The following is an 18,014-nucleotide window of genomic DNA, read 5'->3' on the forward strand; positions in this document are numbered from 1 at the left end:
TTCTAACCCTCCTACCCTATAACCCTCTAACTCTCTAACCCTCTAACCATCTAACCCTCTAACCCTCCAAACCCTCTAACCCTTTTGACTCCTTACCCCCTAACCTCCTAACGCTCTAACCCCCTAACCCTATAACCCAATAACCCTACACCCCTAAACCACTAACCCCTAGCCCCCTAACCCCTTAACCCTCCAACCCTCCTACCCGCTAACTCTCTAACTCTCTAACCCTATAACCCTCTAACCTTTTTACCCCCTAACCCCCTAACCCTATAACCCTATATAACCCTCTAACCCTCTAACCCTGCCCTCTAACCCTCTAACCCTCTAACCCTCTAACCCTCTAACCCTCTAACCCTCCAACCCTCTAACCCTTTTAACCCCTTACCCCCTAACCCCCTAACCTCCTAACGCTCTAACCCCCTAACCCAATAACCCTATACCCATAAACCACTAACCCCTAGCCCCCTAACCTTTAACCCTCCAACCCTCCTACCCGCTTACTCTGTAACCCTCTAACCTTTTTAACCCCTAACCCCCTAACCCCCTAACACTCTAACCCCCTAATCCTAACCCTCTAACCGTCTAACCCTCTAACCCTCTAACCGTCTAACCCTCTAACCCTCTAATCCTCTAGTCCCATAATCCCATAACCCCTTAACCCCCAAACCCCTAAACCTCTAACCCGCTAACACTCTAACCCTCCTACCCTCTAACCCTCTAACTCTCTAACCCTCTAACCCTTTAACCCTCTAACCCTCTTACCTTCTACTAACCCCGGGGGTCTAAGGGCTAGGATTGACCGGGAATGTGTGCATGTACTGAGCCACTTCACACCTATGAAATGTCCCAGATGGTCAGCGTCTCCAACAGCCTCTCCTAGTCAAACTCCTACTGCCCGGCTTCACGTGCCGATCCCTGTTGCGTACTGTGGGCAGAGGTGTGTAGGCGGATTACTGGCGCCTTAAAACCAGATTGCTCCGGGCAGATGGGGCTCGTAAGCCTAGGAAGGCAGCCCATCTAGGAGAAGGAAAACTCTGAATTCAAACCTGAGTAGGTGAGGTTAGAATATGCCGTCAACAAGTACTGTCAGGCAGAGCTACCCGTAGCATAACCATCAAGTTGCAAAGCAGCCAAGGCAAAGGTACAAGCAGCAACTCGGGATATGAAAAACAACTGGTGGAAAGCAAAGCTTTGCGAACACTAACAACGCTAAGGCCTTTTATGACTGTCTAAAGGAAATCTATGGCCCGACACAGTGCGGAACAAATCCTGTTCTGAGCCCGGACAGTGAACAGCTGTACACGTCAACCAGAAGACATAGGCCTACTGCGACGGTGAAAAGACCATTTTTTTAATTTACTCAACCAATCATCTCGTGCTGATGATGAAGCGATTGACCGTATAGAGCTAGACCAGCGAGCTAGACCACCCACCGACCATGGATGAGCTTGTCAAAGCTATCAAGAACACCAGCTCAGGAAAAGCTTGTGTCGCAGTTGGCGTCCCCGCTAAGCAGTGATCAAGGACATATGTCAAGACCTCACCAATGGCATGTACATCCGCACTAGATCAGACGGTGGCCTGTTAAATCTATCACGGCTGCATTCTCACCGAAGAACCCTTGAGAGATGTCTCTCAATCTCCTGTATGCCGACGTCACTGCACTGGTAGCTCACGCACATCCTGACATTCAAGAAATCCTGTGCCCCTTTGCACAATCAGCAAGTGCCTTCGGGCTGTAAATCAACATCAAGAAGACAGAGATGCTATATCAACCTGCTCCTGGTCAAACCCCCATGAAGCCTGACATTCTGCTGGATGGGAGCCCACTCGACGTCGTCCAAACAATCAAGTACCTTGGCTCCACTCTCGCAGTTGGAAACACCCTAGATGCAGAGCTCAATGGCAGGGTTAAGGCTGCAGCTGCGTCATTTGCTCGCCTGATGACAACCTACTGTGGATGTAAGTATGTAATAATAATAATAATAATAACAAGTTCTTATATAGCGCATTTCACAATAAACCGTATCAATGCGCTTTACATTAGTCCCCTGGTCATTGGGCCAATAAACATCCCTTTAATCTTTCTCAACTCCCATTTAGGGAGTATACAGCCCCGAGCTGCCGTGGCGCTCCGAAAGCTTTTCATTCACAATATCAACCTCTACCCTCGCAGGTACCCATTTATACCCCTGGGTGAAGAGAAGCAATTATAGTAAAGTATCTTGCTCAAGGACACAAGTGTCACGACCGGGATTCGAACCCACACTCCGGTGAATTAGCACCAGAACTTGAATTCGATGCTCTTAACCACTCGGCCGCGACACTCTACATGTTAGAACAGGCTGCAAACCGATACAGTATGTAGCAGTATGACCTTGGTATAAGTGAATCTAAAATTTAAAAAATTTTTTCTATCAATGTTGAAACCCTGTCTGAGAAACTTTTGAAGTTCTAAAATAATGCTGTTTCCTTTATACAGGTCTACATTAGAGACATGGCATGACAAACACATAGGAGAATGAGATGATTAAAAACCTCTTCAACTGTTTGCTTTCTGCTCAAACTTTGCCTAGCGACAGTGGAATATGCTCTGGTAATACTGCTAAGAAGTATTAATAAAACAAAATCACAAGTGAAAGGTCAAAAAAAAATTTAAAAGCGCAACAGTATGTGGACATTAGTGCTGGTGGAACAGGGGAATTACATACTTGTCTATGAAGAAGCTTTAGAAAAGGTAATCATGGTGTTTATGTAAACACTGTTTTCATTTTGTTTGTATTTACAGCAATGTCACATCTACGTGTTGATCCTACACTAACATGAAAGTGCTCAAGGCCAAAACTATTGTAAACTTGTCTGTATTGAACCATTTCATGTTTGGTGAAATACACAAAGTCAACAGTGGAACTAAGATGAAAGTACTTTCGCACGCTACGTCACTCATCATGCACGTTTCATTCCATTCACTGTACATTTTTCTATCCAACCAACTAGTAATATTGTACTGTGCCTAAAACATCACTGCGTGCGCGTGTCTTGTGTAATGCAGCTGTGTTACTGCAGGGCACATAATACATTTGCCGTCTGCTTTAATCACAAAAAAAGCTGTAAGAACGCACAAGCTGTTGGTTGAATCCAACAGGCCGAACCAAAAGAAATGGTTGTTATGTCACAATTAGAAATTGTAGGCCTTCGCTTTATTTGTTTTGAATGTTGTGTTCTTCAATCAAGATGACAAAGGTCTACTTGGATGTTATGTAAAACAAGTAATGAATGTTTTTCATTCGTGCAATAATGCAAATACTTTCATTCATTTAAAGATGGAATGTTCCATTCAACTCGGCTCCGCATTGTTGAATAGAACATTCCATCTTTTAATTCATGAGTTGTATACTACTTCTTAGTATTTTGGAAAACTTTTCAGTTTTTGTTTACTTATTATTATTATTTTTTTTTTAACTTTGTTTTTTGCAGTACTTTGATAACATCTTCTAGTTTATAACTGCTGAATTCATGAGAAAGCTGGCAATGGATTGCCTCCTCATTGGATGAGACTGAAAGAGAACAAGTGAGGGTGTGCGACTCACTATAAAGATGGCTTAAATAGCAATTTGAGGATGAGGCGGCCATGGACGCAAGTATACGCCGGATGGTGGTGGGGGAGACCAGGCATTGATGGCCAAAAGTTAACCTGGATCGATCTTCCAACACAGTTTAATAGTAAGTTGTTGGGTCAAAATTAGTTAATATTGGTAATGTCTCTATAAAGGCACTGGACACTGTAAGTAATTACTCAAAGTAAGTATTAGCATAAAGCCTTACTTAGTAATGGAGAGCTGTTTGATAGTACAAAGCGTTGTGAGAAACAGCTCCTGCTGAAAGAAAGTAGTTTTTGAGAAAGATGTAATTTCTCACTGGAATATTTGAATTTGATTTTCAGGGCGAAATCAAGCATCTGAAAGCACACAAGTTGTGCGACAAGGGCACTTTTTTCTTCCATTATTCTCTTGAAACTTTTACGACCAATTGAACTCAAATTTTGCACAGGTTTGTTACTTTATGCACCAAGTGAGACGACTGGTCTTTGACATTTACCAATAGGGTCCAGTGCCTTTAGAGACATTACCATCATCAGTTTTCATGTTACTCAAATATTTGTGTCAACTTTTGCCAAATGCAATTCACAAATGCTTTTGAGCGAAGCAGCAAAATTAAAAATGACGATGCACACAAAAATACATGGAAATTTTGTTTTTCCTTACTCTGGAACTAACACCAATTTTGTCAAAGCAAATTTGGTACTTCTCTAAATGGCGGACCATTTAAGTTTACACAATAAAAGGAACACCACATACTTTTGATGATAAACCACTGTAAATAAATATGAATTACTTTTAAAGGCAATGGACACTATTGGTCAAAGACTAGTCTTCTCACTTGGTGTATCTCAACATATGCATAAAATAACAAACCTGTGACAATTTGAGCCAAATCGGTCATCAAAGTTGCGAGACAATAATGAAAAAAAAACACGCTTGTCACACGAAGTTGTGTGCTTTCAGATGCTTGATTTCGAGACCTCAAATTCTGAATCTGAGGTCTCAAAATCAAACTCGTGGAAAATTTACTTCTTTCTCGAAAACTACGTTACTTCAGAGGGAGCTGTTTCTCACAGTGTTTTATACTACCAATCTCTCTCCATTACTTGTTACCAAGTAAGGTTTTATGCTAACAATTATTTTGAGTAATTACCAATAGTGCCCACTGCCTTTAAATTGTGTTTTCAACCAGATTTATGTCTTTCAAAAAACGTTCCTAGCCCAAATCACCAACCCTAAAAGCAATGTGTTTCTTAAAGGCAGTGGACACGTTGGTAATTACTCAAAATTATTATGAGCATAAAACCTTACTTTGTAACGAGTAATGGGAAGAGGTGGATAGTATAAAATATTGTGAGAAACAGCTCCCTCTGAAGTGATGTAGTTTCGAGAAAGAAGTAATTTTCCACGAATTTGATTTCGAGGCACCTCAGATTTAGAATTTGAGGTCTTGAAAGCAAGCATCTGAAAGCACACAACTTCGTGTGACAAGGGTGTTATTTCTTTTATTAATACATCACGCAATTGCGACAACCAATTGAGCTATTTTATGCATATGGTGAGATACAACAACTGTGAATAACCAACAGTGTCCATTGTCTTTAAAGAGACACATTGCATTTGGAATGAGCACCTTTGTCCTTAAAACAAGCAGTTGTTAAATGATTCACTCGTTGATGCCTCAAAATTGTGTGATTTATCTTTAACTTTGTCAACTATAGTTCTAACAGTTTTGCATTTAGTTGTGACAATTTGTGGACACCACAAAATTGTAAACTATTTTAGTTCACAAAGTAAGAGGAAAACCACACAGTTTGAGGCACTACTTTTAGATAATGTTTCCAACAAGATTTATGTCATTTCAACACTTTTCAAAGCCCTAAATCACCCAGTCTAAAATCAATGCGTCTCTTTAAGAAGGTTTCGACATTGTTAAGTTGAATTATCACATGCTTTAAGAGACACATTACATTTGGATTGTGGGCTTTGGGCAACGAGCAGTTGTTTTGCAATGAATATTGTTGGAAAGATCCTTTAAAAGTAGATTAAAATTATTCACTTAAAAATGTGTGGTTTTTACATTTACTTTGTGAACTAACATGGTCCGACAGTGGCATTTTGTTGAGGCAAATATTGGACACCTCCTTTAAAGTTCACAAAGTAAAAGGAAAAACTCAGTTTTGAGGCACATTAGTGTCAATAATCTTATATGACATTAAAACATCCAACTAGATTCCTGTTGAAACAAACGCTTCATAGCCCAAAGTGCCAATTCTAAAAGCAATGCGGAAAGCTCAAAGACGCATTGCATTTGGAAGGGGCATTTGGGCTTTAGATAGTGCTTGCTAGAAAACTAGAAATTTTAATTTCTGATTTCCTAGCAAGCACTATTAATAAACCACACAAATATACCAGGAATCTGTGTGGTTACCTTTTTTTAGTTTTGAAAAACAATTTTTGCAGACCATTAGTTCACAAGGTAAAAAGAAATCCACACAGATTTGAGCACATTAGTGTAAATAGTTTGAAGCCCTACTTCTTAGAACATGTTCCACCCAGATTCACATTATAACAAACGCTTTTGTTGCCCAAATTGGCAAATGTTGAATTACCTTACACTTAAAGACACTGGACACTATTGGTAATTGTCAAAGACCAGTCTTCTCACTTGATGTATCTCAATTAGTTGTAGAAGTTGAGAGATAATTATGAAAGAAAAAACACCCTTGTGACACGAATTTGCTTTCAGTTGTTTGATTTGAGACCTCAAAATTCTATTTTTGAGGTCTCAAAACCAAACTTGTAAAAACATCTCGAAAACAACGTCACTTCAGAGGGAGCCGTTTCTCATAATGTTCTATACTATCAACCTCTCCCCATTACTCATAACCAAGTTAGGGTGTTACGCTATTAATTACTTTGAGTAATTACCAATAGTGTCCACTGCCTTTAAAGGGACATTGCTTTTGGATTGCGCTTTTTGCTTTTGGAGTGGGTAATGTGGGCTTTAGAATGTGCTCTCTATGGAATGAATTTGGTTGGGATGATTCAACGTTAGAAAATGGTGAGCCACACAATTATACCTGAAAATTTGTTGTTTTTTTTCAGTTTTTGTTTACTTATGATTTTTTTTTTGAAACTTTGATTTTTGCAGTACTTTGATAACATCCTCTAGTTTATAACTCCTGAATTCATGAGAAAGCTGGCAATGGATTGCCTCCTCATTGGAAGAGACTGAAAGAGAACAAGTGAGGGTGTGCGACTCCACTATAGCGATGGCTTAAATAACAATTTGAGGATGAGGCGGCCATGGACGCAAGTATACGTCGGATGGTGGTGGGGGAGACAAGTCATTGATGGCCAAAAGTTAACCTGGATCGATCTTCCAACACAGTTTAATAGTAAGTTGTTGGGTCAAAATTAGTTCATGTTGGTAATGTCTCTCTAAAGGCACTGGACACTGTAAGTAATTACTCAAAGTAATTATTAGCATAAAGCCTTTAATGAGTATGGAGAGCTGTTTGATAGTACAAAGCATTGTGAGAAACAGTTCCTGCTGAAAGAAAGTAGTTTTTGAGAAAGATGTAATTTCTCACTGGAATATTTGAATCAAGCATCTGAAAGCACACAAGTTGTGCGACAAGGGCACTTTTTTCTTCCATTATTCTCTTGCAACTTTTACGACCAATTGAACTCAAATTTTCACAGGTTTGTTACTTTATGCACCAAGTGAGACAACTGGTCTTTGACATTTACATAGGGTCCAGTGCCTTTAGAGACATTACCATCAACAGTTTTCATGTTACTCAAATATTTGTGTCAACTTTTGCCAAATGCAATTCACAAATGCTTTTGAGCGAAGCAGCAAAATTAAAAATGACGATGCACACAAAAATACATGGAAATTTTGTTTTTCCTTACTCTTGAACTAACACCAATTTTGTCAAAGCAAATTTGGTACTCAAAATGGTGGACCATTTAAGTTTACACAATGAAAGGAACACCACATACTTTTGATGATAAACCACTGTAAATAAATATACACAACTCTTAAAGGCAATGGACATTATTGGTCAAAGACTAGTTTTCTAACTTTGTGTATCTCAACATATGCATAAAATAACAAACCTGTGACAATTTGAGCCAAATCGGTCATCAAAGCTGCGAGATTATAATGAAAAAAAAACACGCTTGCCACACGAAGTTGTGTGCTTTCAGATGCTTGATTTCAAGACCTCAAATTCTGAATCTGAGGTCTCAAAATCAAACTCGTGGAAAATTACTTCTTTCTCGAAAACTACGTTACTTCAGAGGGAGCCGTTTCTCACAGTGTTTTATACTACCAATCTCTCTCCATTACTTGTTACCAAGTAAGGTTTTATGCTAACAATTATTTTGAGTAATTACCAATAGTGCCCACTGCCTTTAAATTGTGTTTTCAACCAGATTTATGTCTTTAAAAAAACGTTCCTAGCCCAAATCACCAACCCTAAAGGCAATGTGTTTCTTAAAGGCAGTGGACACGTTGGTAATTACTCAAAATTATCATGAGCTAAAAACCCTTACTTTGTAACGAGTAATGGGAAGAGGTGGATAGTATAAAATATTGTGAGAAACAGCTCCCTCTGAAGTGATGTAGTTTCGAGAAAGAAGTAGTTTTCCACAAATTTGATTTCGAGGCACCTCAGATTTAGAGTTTGAGGTCTCGAAAGCAAGCATCTGAAAGCACACAACTTCGTGTGGCAAGGGTGTTATTTTTTTATTAATACATCACGCAACTTCGACGACCAATTGAGCTATTTTATGCACATGGTGAGATACAACAACTGTGAATATCAACAGTGTCCATTGTTTTTAAAGAGACACATTGCTTTTGGAATGCGCACTTTTGGCCTTAAAACAAGCAGTTGTTAAATGAATCACTCATTGATGCCTCAGAATTGTGTGATTTATCTTTAACTTTGTCAACTATAGTTCTAACAGTTTTGCATTTTGTTGAGACAGTTTGTGGACACCACAAAATTGTAAACTATTTTAGTTCACAAAGTAAGAGGAAAACCACACAGTTTGAGGCACTACTTTAAGATAATGTTTCCAACAAGATTTATGTCATTTTAACACTTTGCCAATACTAAATGCAATGTGGATAGCTCAAAGACGCATTGCATTTGGAAGGGGCGTTTGGGCTTTAGATAGTGCTTGCTAGGAAACTAGAAATTTTAATTTCTGATTTGCTAGCAAGCACTATTAATAAACTACACAAATATACCAGGCATCTGTGTGGTTACCTTTTTCTAGTTTTGAAGAACAATTTTTGCAGACCATTAGTTCTCAAGGTAAAAAGAAATTCACACAGATTTGAGCACATGGGTGTAAATAGTTTGTAGCCCTACTTCTTAGAACATGTTCCACCCAGATTCACATTATAACAAACGCTTTTGTTGCCCAAATTGGCAAATGTTGAATTACCTTACACTTAAAGACACTGGACACTATTGGTAATTGTCAAAGACCAGTCTTCTCACTTGATGTATCTCAATTAGTCGTAGAAGTTGAGAGATAATTATGAAAGAAAAAACACCCTTGTGACACGAATTTGCTTTCAGTTGTTTGATTTGAGACCTCAAAATTCTATTTTTGAGGTCTCAAAACCAAACTTGTAAAAAACATCTCGAAAACAACGTCACTTCAGAGGGAGCCGTTTCTCATGATGTTCTATACTATCAACCTCTCCCCATTACTCATAACCAAGTTAGGGTGTTACGCTATTAATTACTTTGAGTAATTACCAATAGTGTCCACTGCCTTTAAAGGGACATTGCTTTTGGATTGCGCTTTTTGCTTTTGGAGTGGGTAATGTGGGCTTTAGAATGTGCTCTCTATGGAATGAATTTGGTTGGGATGATTCAACATTAGAAAATGGTGAGCCACACAATTATACCTGAAAATTTGTTGTTTTTTTTCAGTTTTTGTTTACTTATGATTTTTTTTTTGAAACTTTGATTTTTGCAGTACTTTGATAACATCCTCTAGTTTATAACTCCTGAATTCATGAGAAAGCTGGCAATGGATTGCCTCCTCATTGGAAGAGACTGAAAGAGAACAAGTGAGGGTGAGCGACTCCACTATAGAGATGGCTTAAATAGCAATTTGAGGATGAGGCGGCCATGGACGCAAGTATACGCCGGATGGTGGTGGGGGAGACCAGGCATTGATGGCCAAAAGTTAACCTGGATCGATCTTCCAACACAGTTTAATAGTAAGTTGTTGGGTCAAAATTAGTTCATGTTGGTAATGTCTCTCTAAAGGCACTGGACACTGTAAGTAATTACTCAAAGTAATTATTAGCATAAAGCCTTTAATGAGTATGGAGAGCTGTTTGATAGTACAAAGCATTGTGAGAAACAGTTCCTGCTGAAAGAAAGTAGTTTTTGAGAAAGATGTAATTTCTCACTGGAATATTTGAATCAAGCATCTGAAAGCACACAAGTTGTGCGACAAGGGCACTTTTTTCTTCCATTATTCTCTTGCAACTTTTACGACCAATTGAACTCAAATTTTCACAGGTTTGTTACTTTATGCACCAAGTGAGACAACTGGTCTTTGACATTTACATAGGGTCCAGTGCCTTTAGAGACATTACCATCAACAGTTTTCATGTTACTCAAATATTTGTGTCAACTTTTGCCAAATGCAATTCACAAATGCTTTTGAGCGAAGCAGCAAAATTAAAAATGACGATGCACACAAAAATACATGGAAATTTTGTTTTTCCTTACTCTTGAACTAACACCAATTTTGTCAAAGCAAATTTGGTACTCAAAATGGTGGACCATTTAAGTTTACACAATGAAAGGAACACCACATACTTTTGATGATAAACCACTGTAAATAAATATACACAACTCTTAAAGGCAATGGACATTATTGGTCAAAGACTAGTTTTCTAACTTTGTGTATCTCAACATATGCATAAAATAACAAACCTGTGACAATTTGAGCCAAATCGGTCATCAAAGCTGCGAGATTATAATGAAAAAAAAACACGCTTGCCACACGAAGTTGTGTGCTTTCAGATGCTTGATTTCAAGACCTCAAATTCTGAATCTGAGGTCTCAAAATCAAACTCGTGGAAAATTACTTCTTTCTCGAAAACTACGTTACTTCAGAGGGAGCCGTTTCTCACAGTGTTTTATACTACCAATCTCTCTCCATTACTTGTTACCAAGTAAGGTTTTATGCTAACAATTATTTTGAGTAATTACCAATAGTGCCCACTGCCTTTAAATTGTGTTTTCAACCAGATTTATGTCTTTAAAAAAACGTTCCTAGCCCAAATCACCAACCCTAAAGGCAATGTGTTTCTTAAAGGCAGTGGACACGTTGGTAATTACTCAAAATTATCATGAGCTAAAAACCCTTACTTTGTAACGAGTAATGGGAAGAGGTGGATAGTATAAAATATTGTGAGAAACAGCTCCCTCTGAAGTGATGTAGTTTCGAGAAAGAAGTAGTTTTCCACAAATTTGATTTCGAGGCACCTCAGATTTAGAGTTTGAGGTCTCGAAAGCAAGCATCTGAAAGCACACAACTTCGTGTGGCAAGGGTGTTATTTTTTTATTAATACATCACGCAACTTCGACGACCAATTGAGCTATTTTATGCACATGGTGAGATACAACAACTGTGAATATCAACAGTGTCCATTGTTTTTAAAGAGACACATTGCTTTTGGAATGCGCACTTTTGGCCTTAAAACAAGCAGTTGTTAAATGAATCACTCATTGATGCCTCAGAATTGTGTGATTTATCTTTAACTTTGTCAACTATAGTTCTAACAGTTTTGCATTTTGTTGAGACAGTTTGTGGACACCACAAAATTGTAAACTATTTTAGTTCACAAAGTAAGAGGAAAACCACACAGTTTGAGGCACTACTTTAAGATAATGTTTCCAACAAGATTTATGTCATTTTAACACTTTGCCAATACTAAATGCAATGTGGATAGCTCAAAGACGCATTGCATTTGGAAGGGGCGTTTGGGCTTTAGATAGTGCTTGCTAGGAAACTAGAAATTTTAATTTCTGATTTGCTAGCAAGCACTATTAATAAACTACACAAATATACCAGGCATCTGTGTGGTTACCTTTTTCTAGTTTTGAAGAACAATTTTTGCAGACCATTAGTTCTCAAGGTAAAAAGAAATTCACACAGATTTGAGCACATGGGTGTAAATAGTTTGTAGCCCTACTTCTTAGAACATGTTCCACCCAGATTCACATTATAACAAACGCTTTTGTTGCCCAAATTGGCAAATGTTGAATTACCTTACACTTAAAGACACTGGACACTATTGGTAATTGTCAAAGACCAGTCTTCTCACTTGATGTATCTCAATTAGTCGTAGAAGTTGAGAGATAATTATGAAAGAAAAAACACCCTTGTGACACGAATTTGCTTTCAGTTGTTTGATTTGAGACCTCAAAATTCTATTTTTGAGGTCTCAAAACCAAACTTGTAAAAAACATCTCGAAAACAACGTCACTTCAGAGGGAGCCGTTTCTCATGATGTTCTATACTATCAACCTCTCCCCATTACTCATAACCAAGTTAGGGTGTTACGCTATTAATTACTTTGAGTAATTACCAATAGTGTCCACTGCCTTTAAAGGGACATTGCTTTTGGATTGCGCTTTTTGCTTTTGGAGTGGGTAATGTGGGCTTTAGAATGTGCTCTCTATGGAATGAATTTGGTTGGGATGATTCAACATTAGAAAATGGTGAGCCACACAATTATACCTGAAAATTTGTTGTTTTTTTTCAGTTTTTGTTTACTTATGATTTTTTTTTTGAAACTTTGATTTTTGCAGTACTTTGATAACATCCTCTAGTTTATAACTCCTGAATTCATGAGAAAGCTGGCAATGGATTGCCTCCTCATTGGAAGAGACTGAAAGAGAACAAGTGAGGGTGAGCGACTCCACTATAGAGATGGCTTAAATAGCAATTTGAGGATGAGGCGGCCATGGACGCAAGTATACGCCGGATGGTGGTGGGGGAGACCAGGCATTGATGGCCAAAAGTTAACCTGGATCGATCTTCCAACACAGTTTAATAGTAAGTTGTTGGGTCAAAATTAGTTCATGTTGGTAATGTCTCTCTAAAGGCACTGGACACTGTAAGTAATTACTCAAAGTAATTATTAGCATAAAGCCTTTAATGAGTATGGAGAGCTGTTTGATAGTACAAAGCATTGTGAGAAACAGTTCCTGCTGAAAGAAAGTAGTTTTTGAGAAAGATGTAATTTCTCACTGGAATATTTGAATCAAGCATCTGAAAGCACACAAGTTGTGCGACAAGGGCACTTTTTTCTTCCATTATTCTCTTGCAACTTTTACGACCAATTGAACTCAAATTTTCACAGGTTTGTTACTTTATGCACCAAGTGAGACAACTGGTCTTTGACATTTACATAGGGTCCAGTGCCTTTAGAGACATTACCATCAACAGTTTTCATGTTACTCAAATATTTGTGTCAACTTTTGCCAAATGCAATTCACAAATGCTTTTGAGCGAAGCAGCAAAATTAAAAATGACGATGCACACAAAAATACATGGAAATTTTGTTTTTCCTTACTCTTGAACTAACACCAATTTTGTCAAAGCAAATTTGGTACTCAAAATGGTGGACCATTTAAGTTTACACAATGAAAGGAACACCACATACTTTTGATGATAAACCACTGTAAATAAATATACACAACTCTTAAAGGCAATGGACATTATTGGTCAAAGACTAGTTTTCTAACTTTGTGTATCTCAACATATGCTTGAAATAACAAACCTGTGACAATTTGAGCCAAATCGGTCATCAAAGCTGCGAGATTATAATGAAAAAAAAACACGCTTGTCACACGAAGTTGTGTGCTTTCAGATGCTTGATTTCAAGACCTCAAATTCTGAATCTGAGGTCTCAAAATCAAACTCGTGGAAAATTACTTCTTTCTCGAAAACTACGTTACTTCAGAGGGAGCCGTTTCTCACAGTGTTTTATACTACCAATCTCTCTCCATTACTTGTTACCAAGTAAGGTTTTATGCTAACAATTATTTTGAGTAATTACCAATAGTGCCCACTGCCTTTAAATTGTGTTTTCAACCAGATTTATGTCTTTAAAAAAACGTTCCTAGCCCAAATCACCAACCCTAAAGGCAATGTGTTTCTTAAAGGCAGTGGACACGTTGGTAATTACTCAAAATTATCATGAGCTAAAAACCCTTACTTTGTAACGAGTAATGGGAAGAGGTGGATAGTATAAAATATTGTGAGAAACAGCTCCCTCTGAAGTGATGTAGTTTCGAGAAAGAAGTAGTTTTCCACAAATTTGATTTCGAGGCACCTCAGATTTAGAGTTTGAGGTCTCGAAAGCAAGCATCTGAAAGCACACAACTTCGTGTGGCAAGGGTGTTATTTTTTTATTAATACATCACGCAACTTCGACGACCAATTGAGCTATTTTATGCACATGGTGAGATACAACAACTGTGAATATCAACAGTGTCCATTGTTTTTAAAGAGACACATTGCTTTTGGAATGCGCACTTTTGGCCTTAAAACAAGCAGTTGTTAAATGAATCACTCATTGATGCCTCAGAATTGTGTGATTTATCTTTAACTTTGTCAACTATAGTTCTAACAGTTTTGCATTTTGTTGAGACAGTTTGTGGACACCACAAAATTGTAAACTATTTTAGTTCACAAAGTAAGAGGAAAACCACACAGTTTGAGGCACTACTTTAAGATAATGTTTCCAACAAGATTTATGTCATTTTAACACTTTGCCAATACTAAATGCAATGTGGATAGCTCAAAGACGCATTGCATTTGGAAGGGGCGTTTGGGCTTTAGATAGTGCTTGCTAGGAAACTAGAAATTTTAATTTCTGATTTGCTAGCAAGCACTATTAATAAACTACACAAATATACCAGGCATCTGTGTGGTTACCTTTTTCTAGTTTTGAAGAACAATTTTTGCAGACCATTAGTTCTCAAGGTAAAAAGAAATTCACACAGATTTGAGCACATGGGTGTAAATAGTTTGTAGCCCTACTTCTTAGAACATGTTCCACCCAGATTCACATTATAACAAACGCTTTTGTTGCCCAAATTGGCAAATGTTGAATTACCTTACACTTAAAGACACTGGACACTATTGGTAATTGTCAAAGACCAGTCTTCTCACTTGATGTATCTCAATTAGTCGTAGAAGTTGAGAGATAATTATGAAAGAAAAAACACCCTTGTGACACGAATTTGCTTTCAGTTGTTTGATTTGAGACCTCAAAATTCTATTTTTGAGGTCTCAAAACCAAACTTGTAAAAAACATCTCGAAAACAACGTCACTTCAGAGGGAGCCGTTTCTCATGATGTTCTATACTATCAACCTCTCCCCATTACTCATAACCAAGTTAGGGTGTTACGCTATTAATTACTTTGAGTAATTACCAATAGTGTCCACTGCCTTTAAAGGGACATTGCTTTTGGATTGCGCTTTTTGCTTTTGGAGTGGGTAATGTGGGCTTTAGAATGTGCTCTCTATGGAATGAATTTGGTTGGGATGATTCAACATTAGAAAATGGTGAGCCACACAATTATACCTGAAAATTTGTTGTTTTTTTTCAGTTTTTGTTTACTTATGATTTTTTTTTTGAAACTTTGATTTTTGCAGTACTTTGATAACATCCTCTAGTTTATAACTCCTGAATTCATGAGAAAGCTGGCAATGGATTGCCTCCTCATTGGAAGAGACTGAAAGAGAACAAGTGAGGGTGAGCGACTCCACTATAGAGATGGCTTAAATAGCAATTTGAGGATGAGGCGGCCATGGACGCAAGTATACGCCGGATGGTGGTGGGGGAGACCAGGCATTGATGGCCAAAAGTTAACCTGGATCGATCTTCCAACACAGTTTAATAGTAAGTTGTTGGGTCAAAATTAGTTCATGTTGGTAATGTCTCTATAAAGGCACTGGACACTGTAAGTAATTACTCAAAGTAATTATTAGCATAAAGCCTTACTTAGTAATGGAGAGCTGTTTGATAGTACAAAGCGTTGTGAGAAACAGCTCCTGCTGAAAGAAAGAAGTTTTTGAGAAAGATGTAATTTCTCACTGGAATATTTGAATTTGATTTTCAGGGGGAAATCAAGCATCTGAAAGCACACAAATTGTGCAACAAGGGCACTTTTTTCTTCCATTATTCTCTCGCAACTTTTACGACCAATTGAACTCAAATTTTCACAGGTTTGTTACTTTATGCACCAAGTGAGACGACTGGTCTTTGACATTTACCAATAGGGTCCAGTGCCTTTAGAGACATTACCAATTCTAAAAGCAATGTGGATAGCTCAAAGACGCATTGCATTTGGAAGGGGCGTTTGGGCTTTAGATAGTGCTTGCTAGGAAACTAGAAATTTTAATTTCTGATTTGCTAGCAAGCACTATTAATAAACTACACAAATATACCAGGCATCTGTGTGGTTACCTTTTTTTAGTTTTGAAGAACAATTTTTGCAGACCATTAGTTCACAAAGTAAAAAGAAGTCCACACAGATTTGAGCACATTAGTGTAAATAGTTTGTAGCCCTACTTCCACCCAGATTCACATTATAACAAACGCTTTTGTTGCCCAAATTGGCAAATGTTGAATTACCTTACACTTAAAGACACTGGACACAATTGGTAATTGTCAAAGACCAGTCTTCTCACTTGATGTATCTCAATTAGTCGTAGAAGTTGAGAGATAATTATGAAAGAAAAAACACCCTTGTGACACGTATTTGCTTTCAGTTGTTTGATTTGAGACCTCAAAATTCTATTTTTGAGGTCTCAAAACCAAACTTGTAAAAAACATCTCGAAAACAACATCACTTCAGAGGGAGCCGTTTCTCATAATGTTCTATACTATCAACCTCTCCCCATTACTCATAACCAAGTTAGGGTGTTACGCTATTAATTACTTTGAGTAATTACCAATAGTGTCCACTGCCTTTAAAGGGACATTGCTTTTGGATTGCACTTTTTGCTTTTGGAGTGGGTAATTTGGGCTTTAGAATGTGCTCTCTATGGAATGAATTTGGTTGGGATGATTCAACATTAGAAAATGGTGAGCCACACAATTATACCTGAAAATTTACTGCTTTTTCAGTCTTTATTTACTTTTGATTTTTTTTTTTTTTTAACTTTGATTTTTGCAGAACTTTGATAACATCCTCTAGTTTATAACTCCTGAATTCATGAGAAAGCTGGCAATGGATTGCCTCCTCATTGGAAGAGACTGAAAGAGGACAAGTGAGGGTGTGCGACTCTACTATAGCGATGGCTTAAATAGCAATTTGAGGATGAGGCGGCCATGGACGCAAGTATACGCCGGATGGTGGTGGGGGAGACCAGGCATTGATGGCCAAAAGTTAACCTGGATCGATCTTCCAACACAGTTTAATAGTAAGTTGTTGGGTCAAAATTAGTTCATGTTGCTAATGTCTCTATAAAGGCACTGGACACTGTAAGTAATTACTCAAAGTAAGTATTAGCATAAAGCCTTACTTAGTAATGGAGAGCTGTTTGATAGTACAAAGCGTTGTGAGAAACAGTTCCTGCTGAAAGAAAGTAGTTTTTGAGAAAGATGTAATTTCTCACTGGAATATTTGAATTTGATTTTCACGGGCGAAATCAAGCATCTGAAAGCACACAAATTGTGCAACAAGGGCACTTTTTTCTTCCATTATTCTCTTGCAACTTTTACGACCAATTGAACTCAAATTTTCACAGGTTTGTTACTTTATGCACCAAGTGAGACAACTGGTCTTTGACATTTACATAGGGTCCAGTGCCTTTAGAGACATTACCATCAACAGTTTTCATGTTACTCAAATATTTGTGTCAACTTTTGCCAAATGCAATTCACAAATGCTTTTGAGCGAAGCAGCAAAATTAAAAATGACGATGCACACAAAAATACATGGAAATTTTGTCTTTCCTTACTCTTGAACTAACACCCATTTTGTCAAAGCAAATTTGGTACTTCTCAAAATGGTGGACCATTTAAGTTTACACAATAAAAGGAACACCACATACTTTTGATGATAAACCACTGTCAATAAATATACACAACTTTTAAAGACAATGGACACTATTGGTCAAAGACTAGTCTTCTCACTTGGTGTATCTCAACATATGCATAAAATAACGAACCTGTGACATTTTGAGCCAAATCGGTCATCAAAGTTGCGAGATTATAATGAAAAAAAAAACACGCTTGTCACACGAAGCTGTGTGCTTTCAGATGCTTGAATTTGAGACCTCAAATTCTGAATCTGAGGTCTCAAAATCAAACTCGTGGAAAATTACTT

General features: G+C 37.8%; 1 protein-coding gene across 1 annotated transcript in view; it reads left to right on the plus strand.

The window, feature by feature from the left end:
• Positions 1 to 3,237: 3,237 nt before the first annotated feature.
• The window catches only part of LOC139936441 (palmitoyltransferase ZDHHC15B-like), a 45,395-nt gene continuing 30,618 nt past the window's right edge, over positions 3,238 to 18,014 (plus strand). Inside the window, exon 1 of the mRNA XM_071931259.1 lies at positions 3,238 to 3,263. Within this exon, the coding sequence (XP_071787360.1) occupies positions 3,238 to 3,263 (26 nt within the window). The remainder of the gene's footprint in view (positions 3,264 to 18,014) is intronic.

The sequence above is a fragment of the Asterias amurensis genome, chromosome 4 (genome assembly GCF_032118995.1).
Source record: "Asterias amurensis chromosome 4, ASM3211899v1".
Taxonomy (NCBI): domain Eukaryota; kingdom Metazoa; phylum Echinodermata; class Asteroidea; order Forcipulatida; family Asteriidae; genus Asterias; species Asterias amurensis.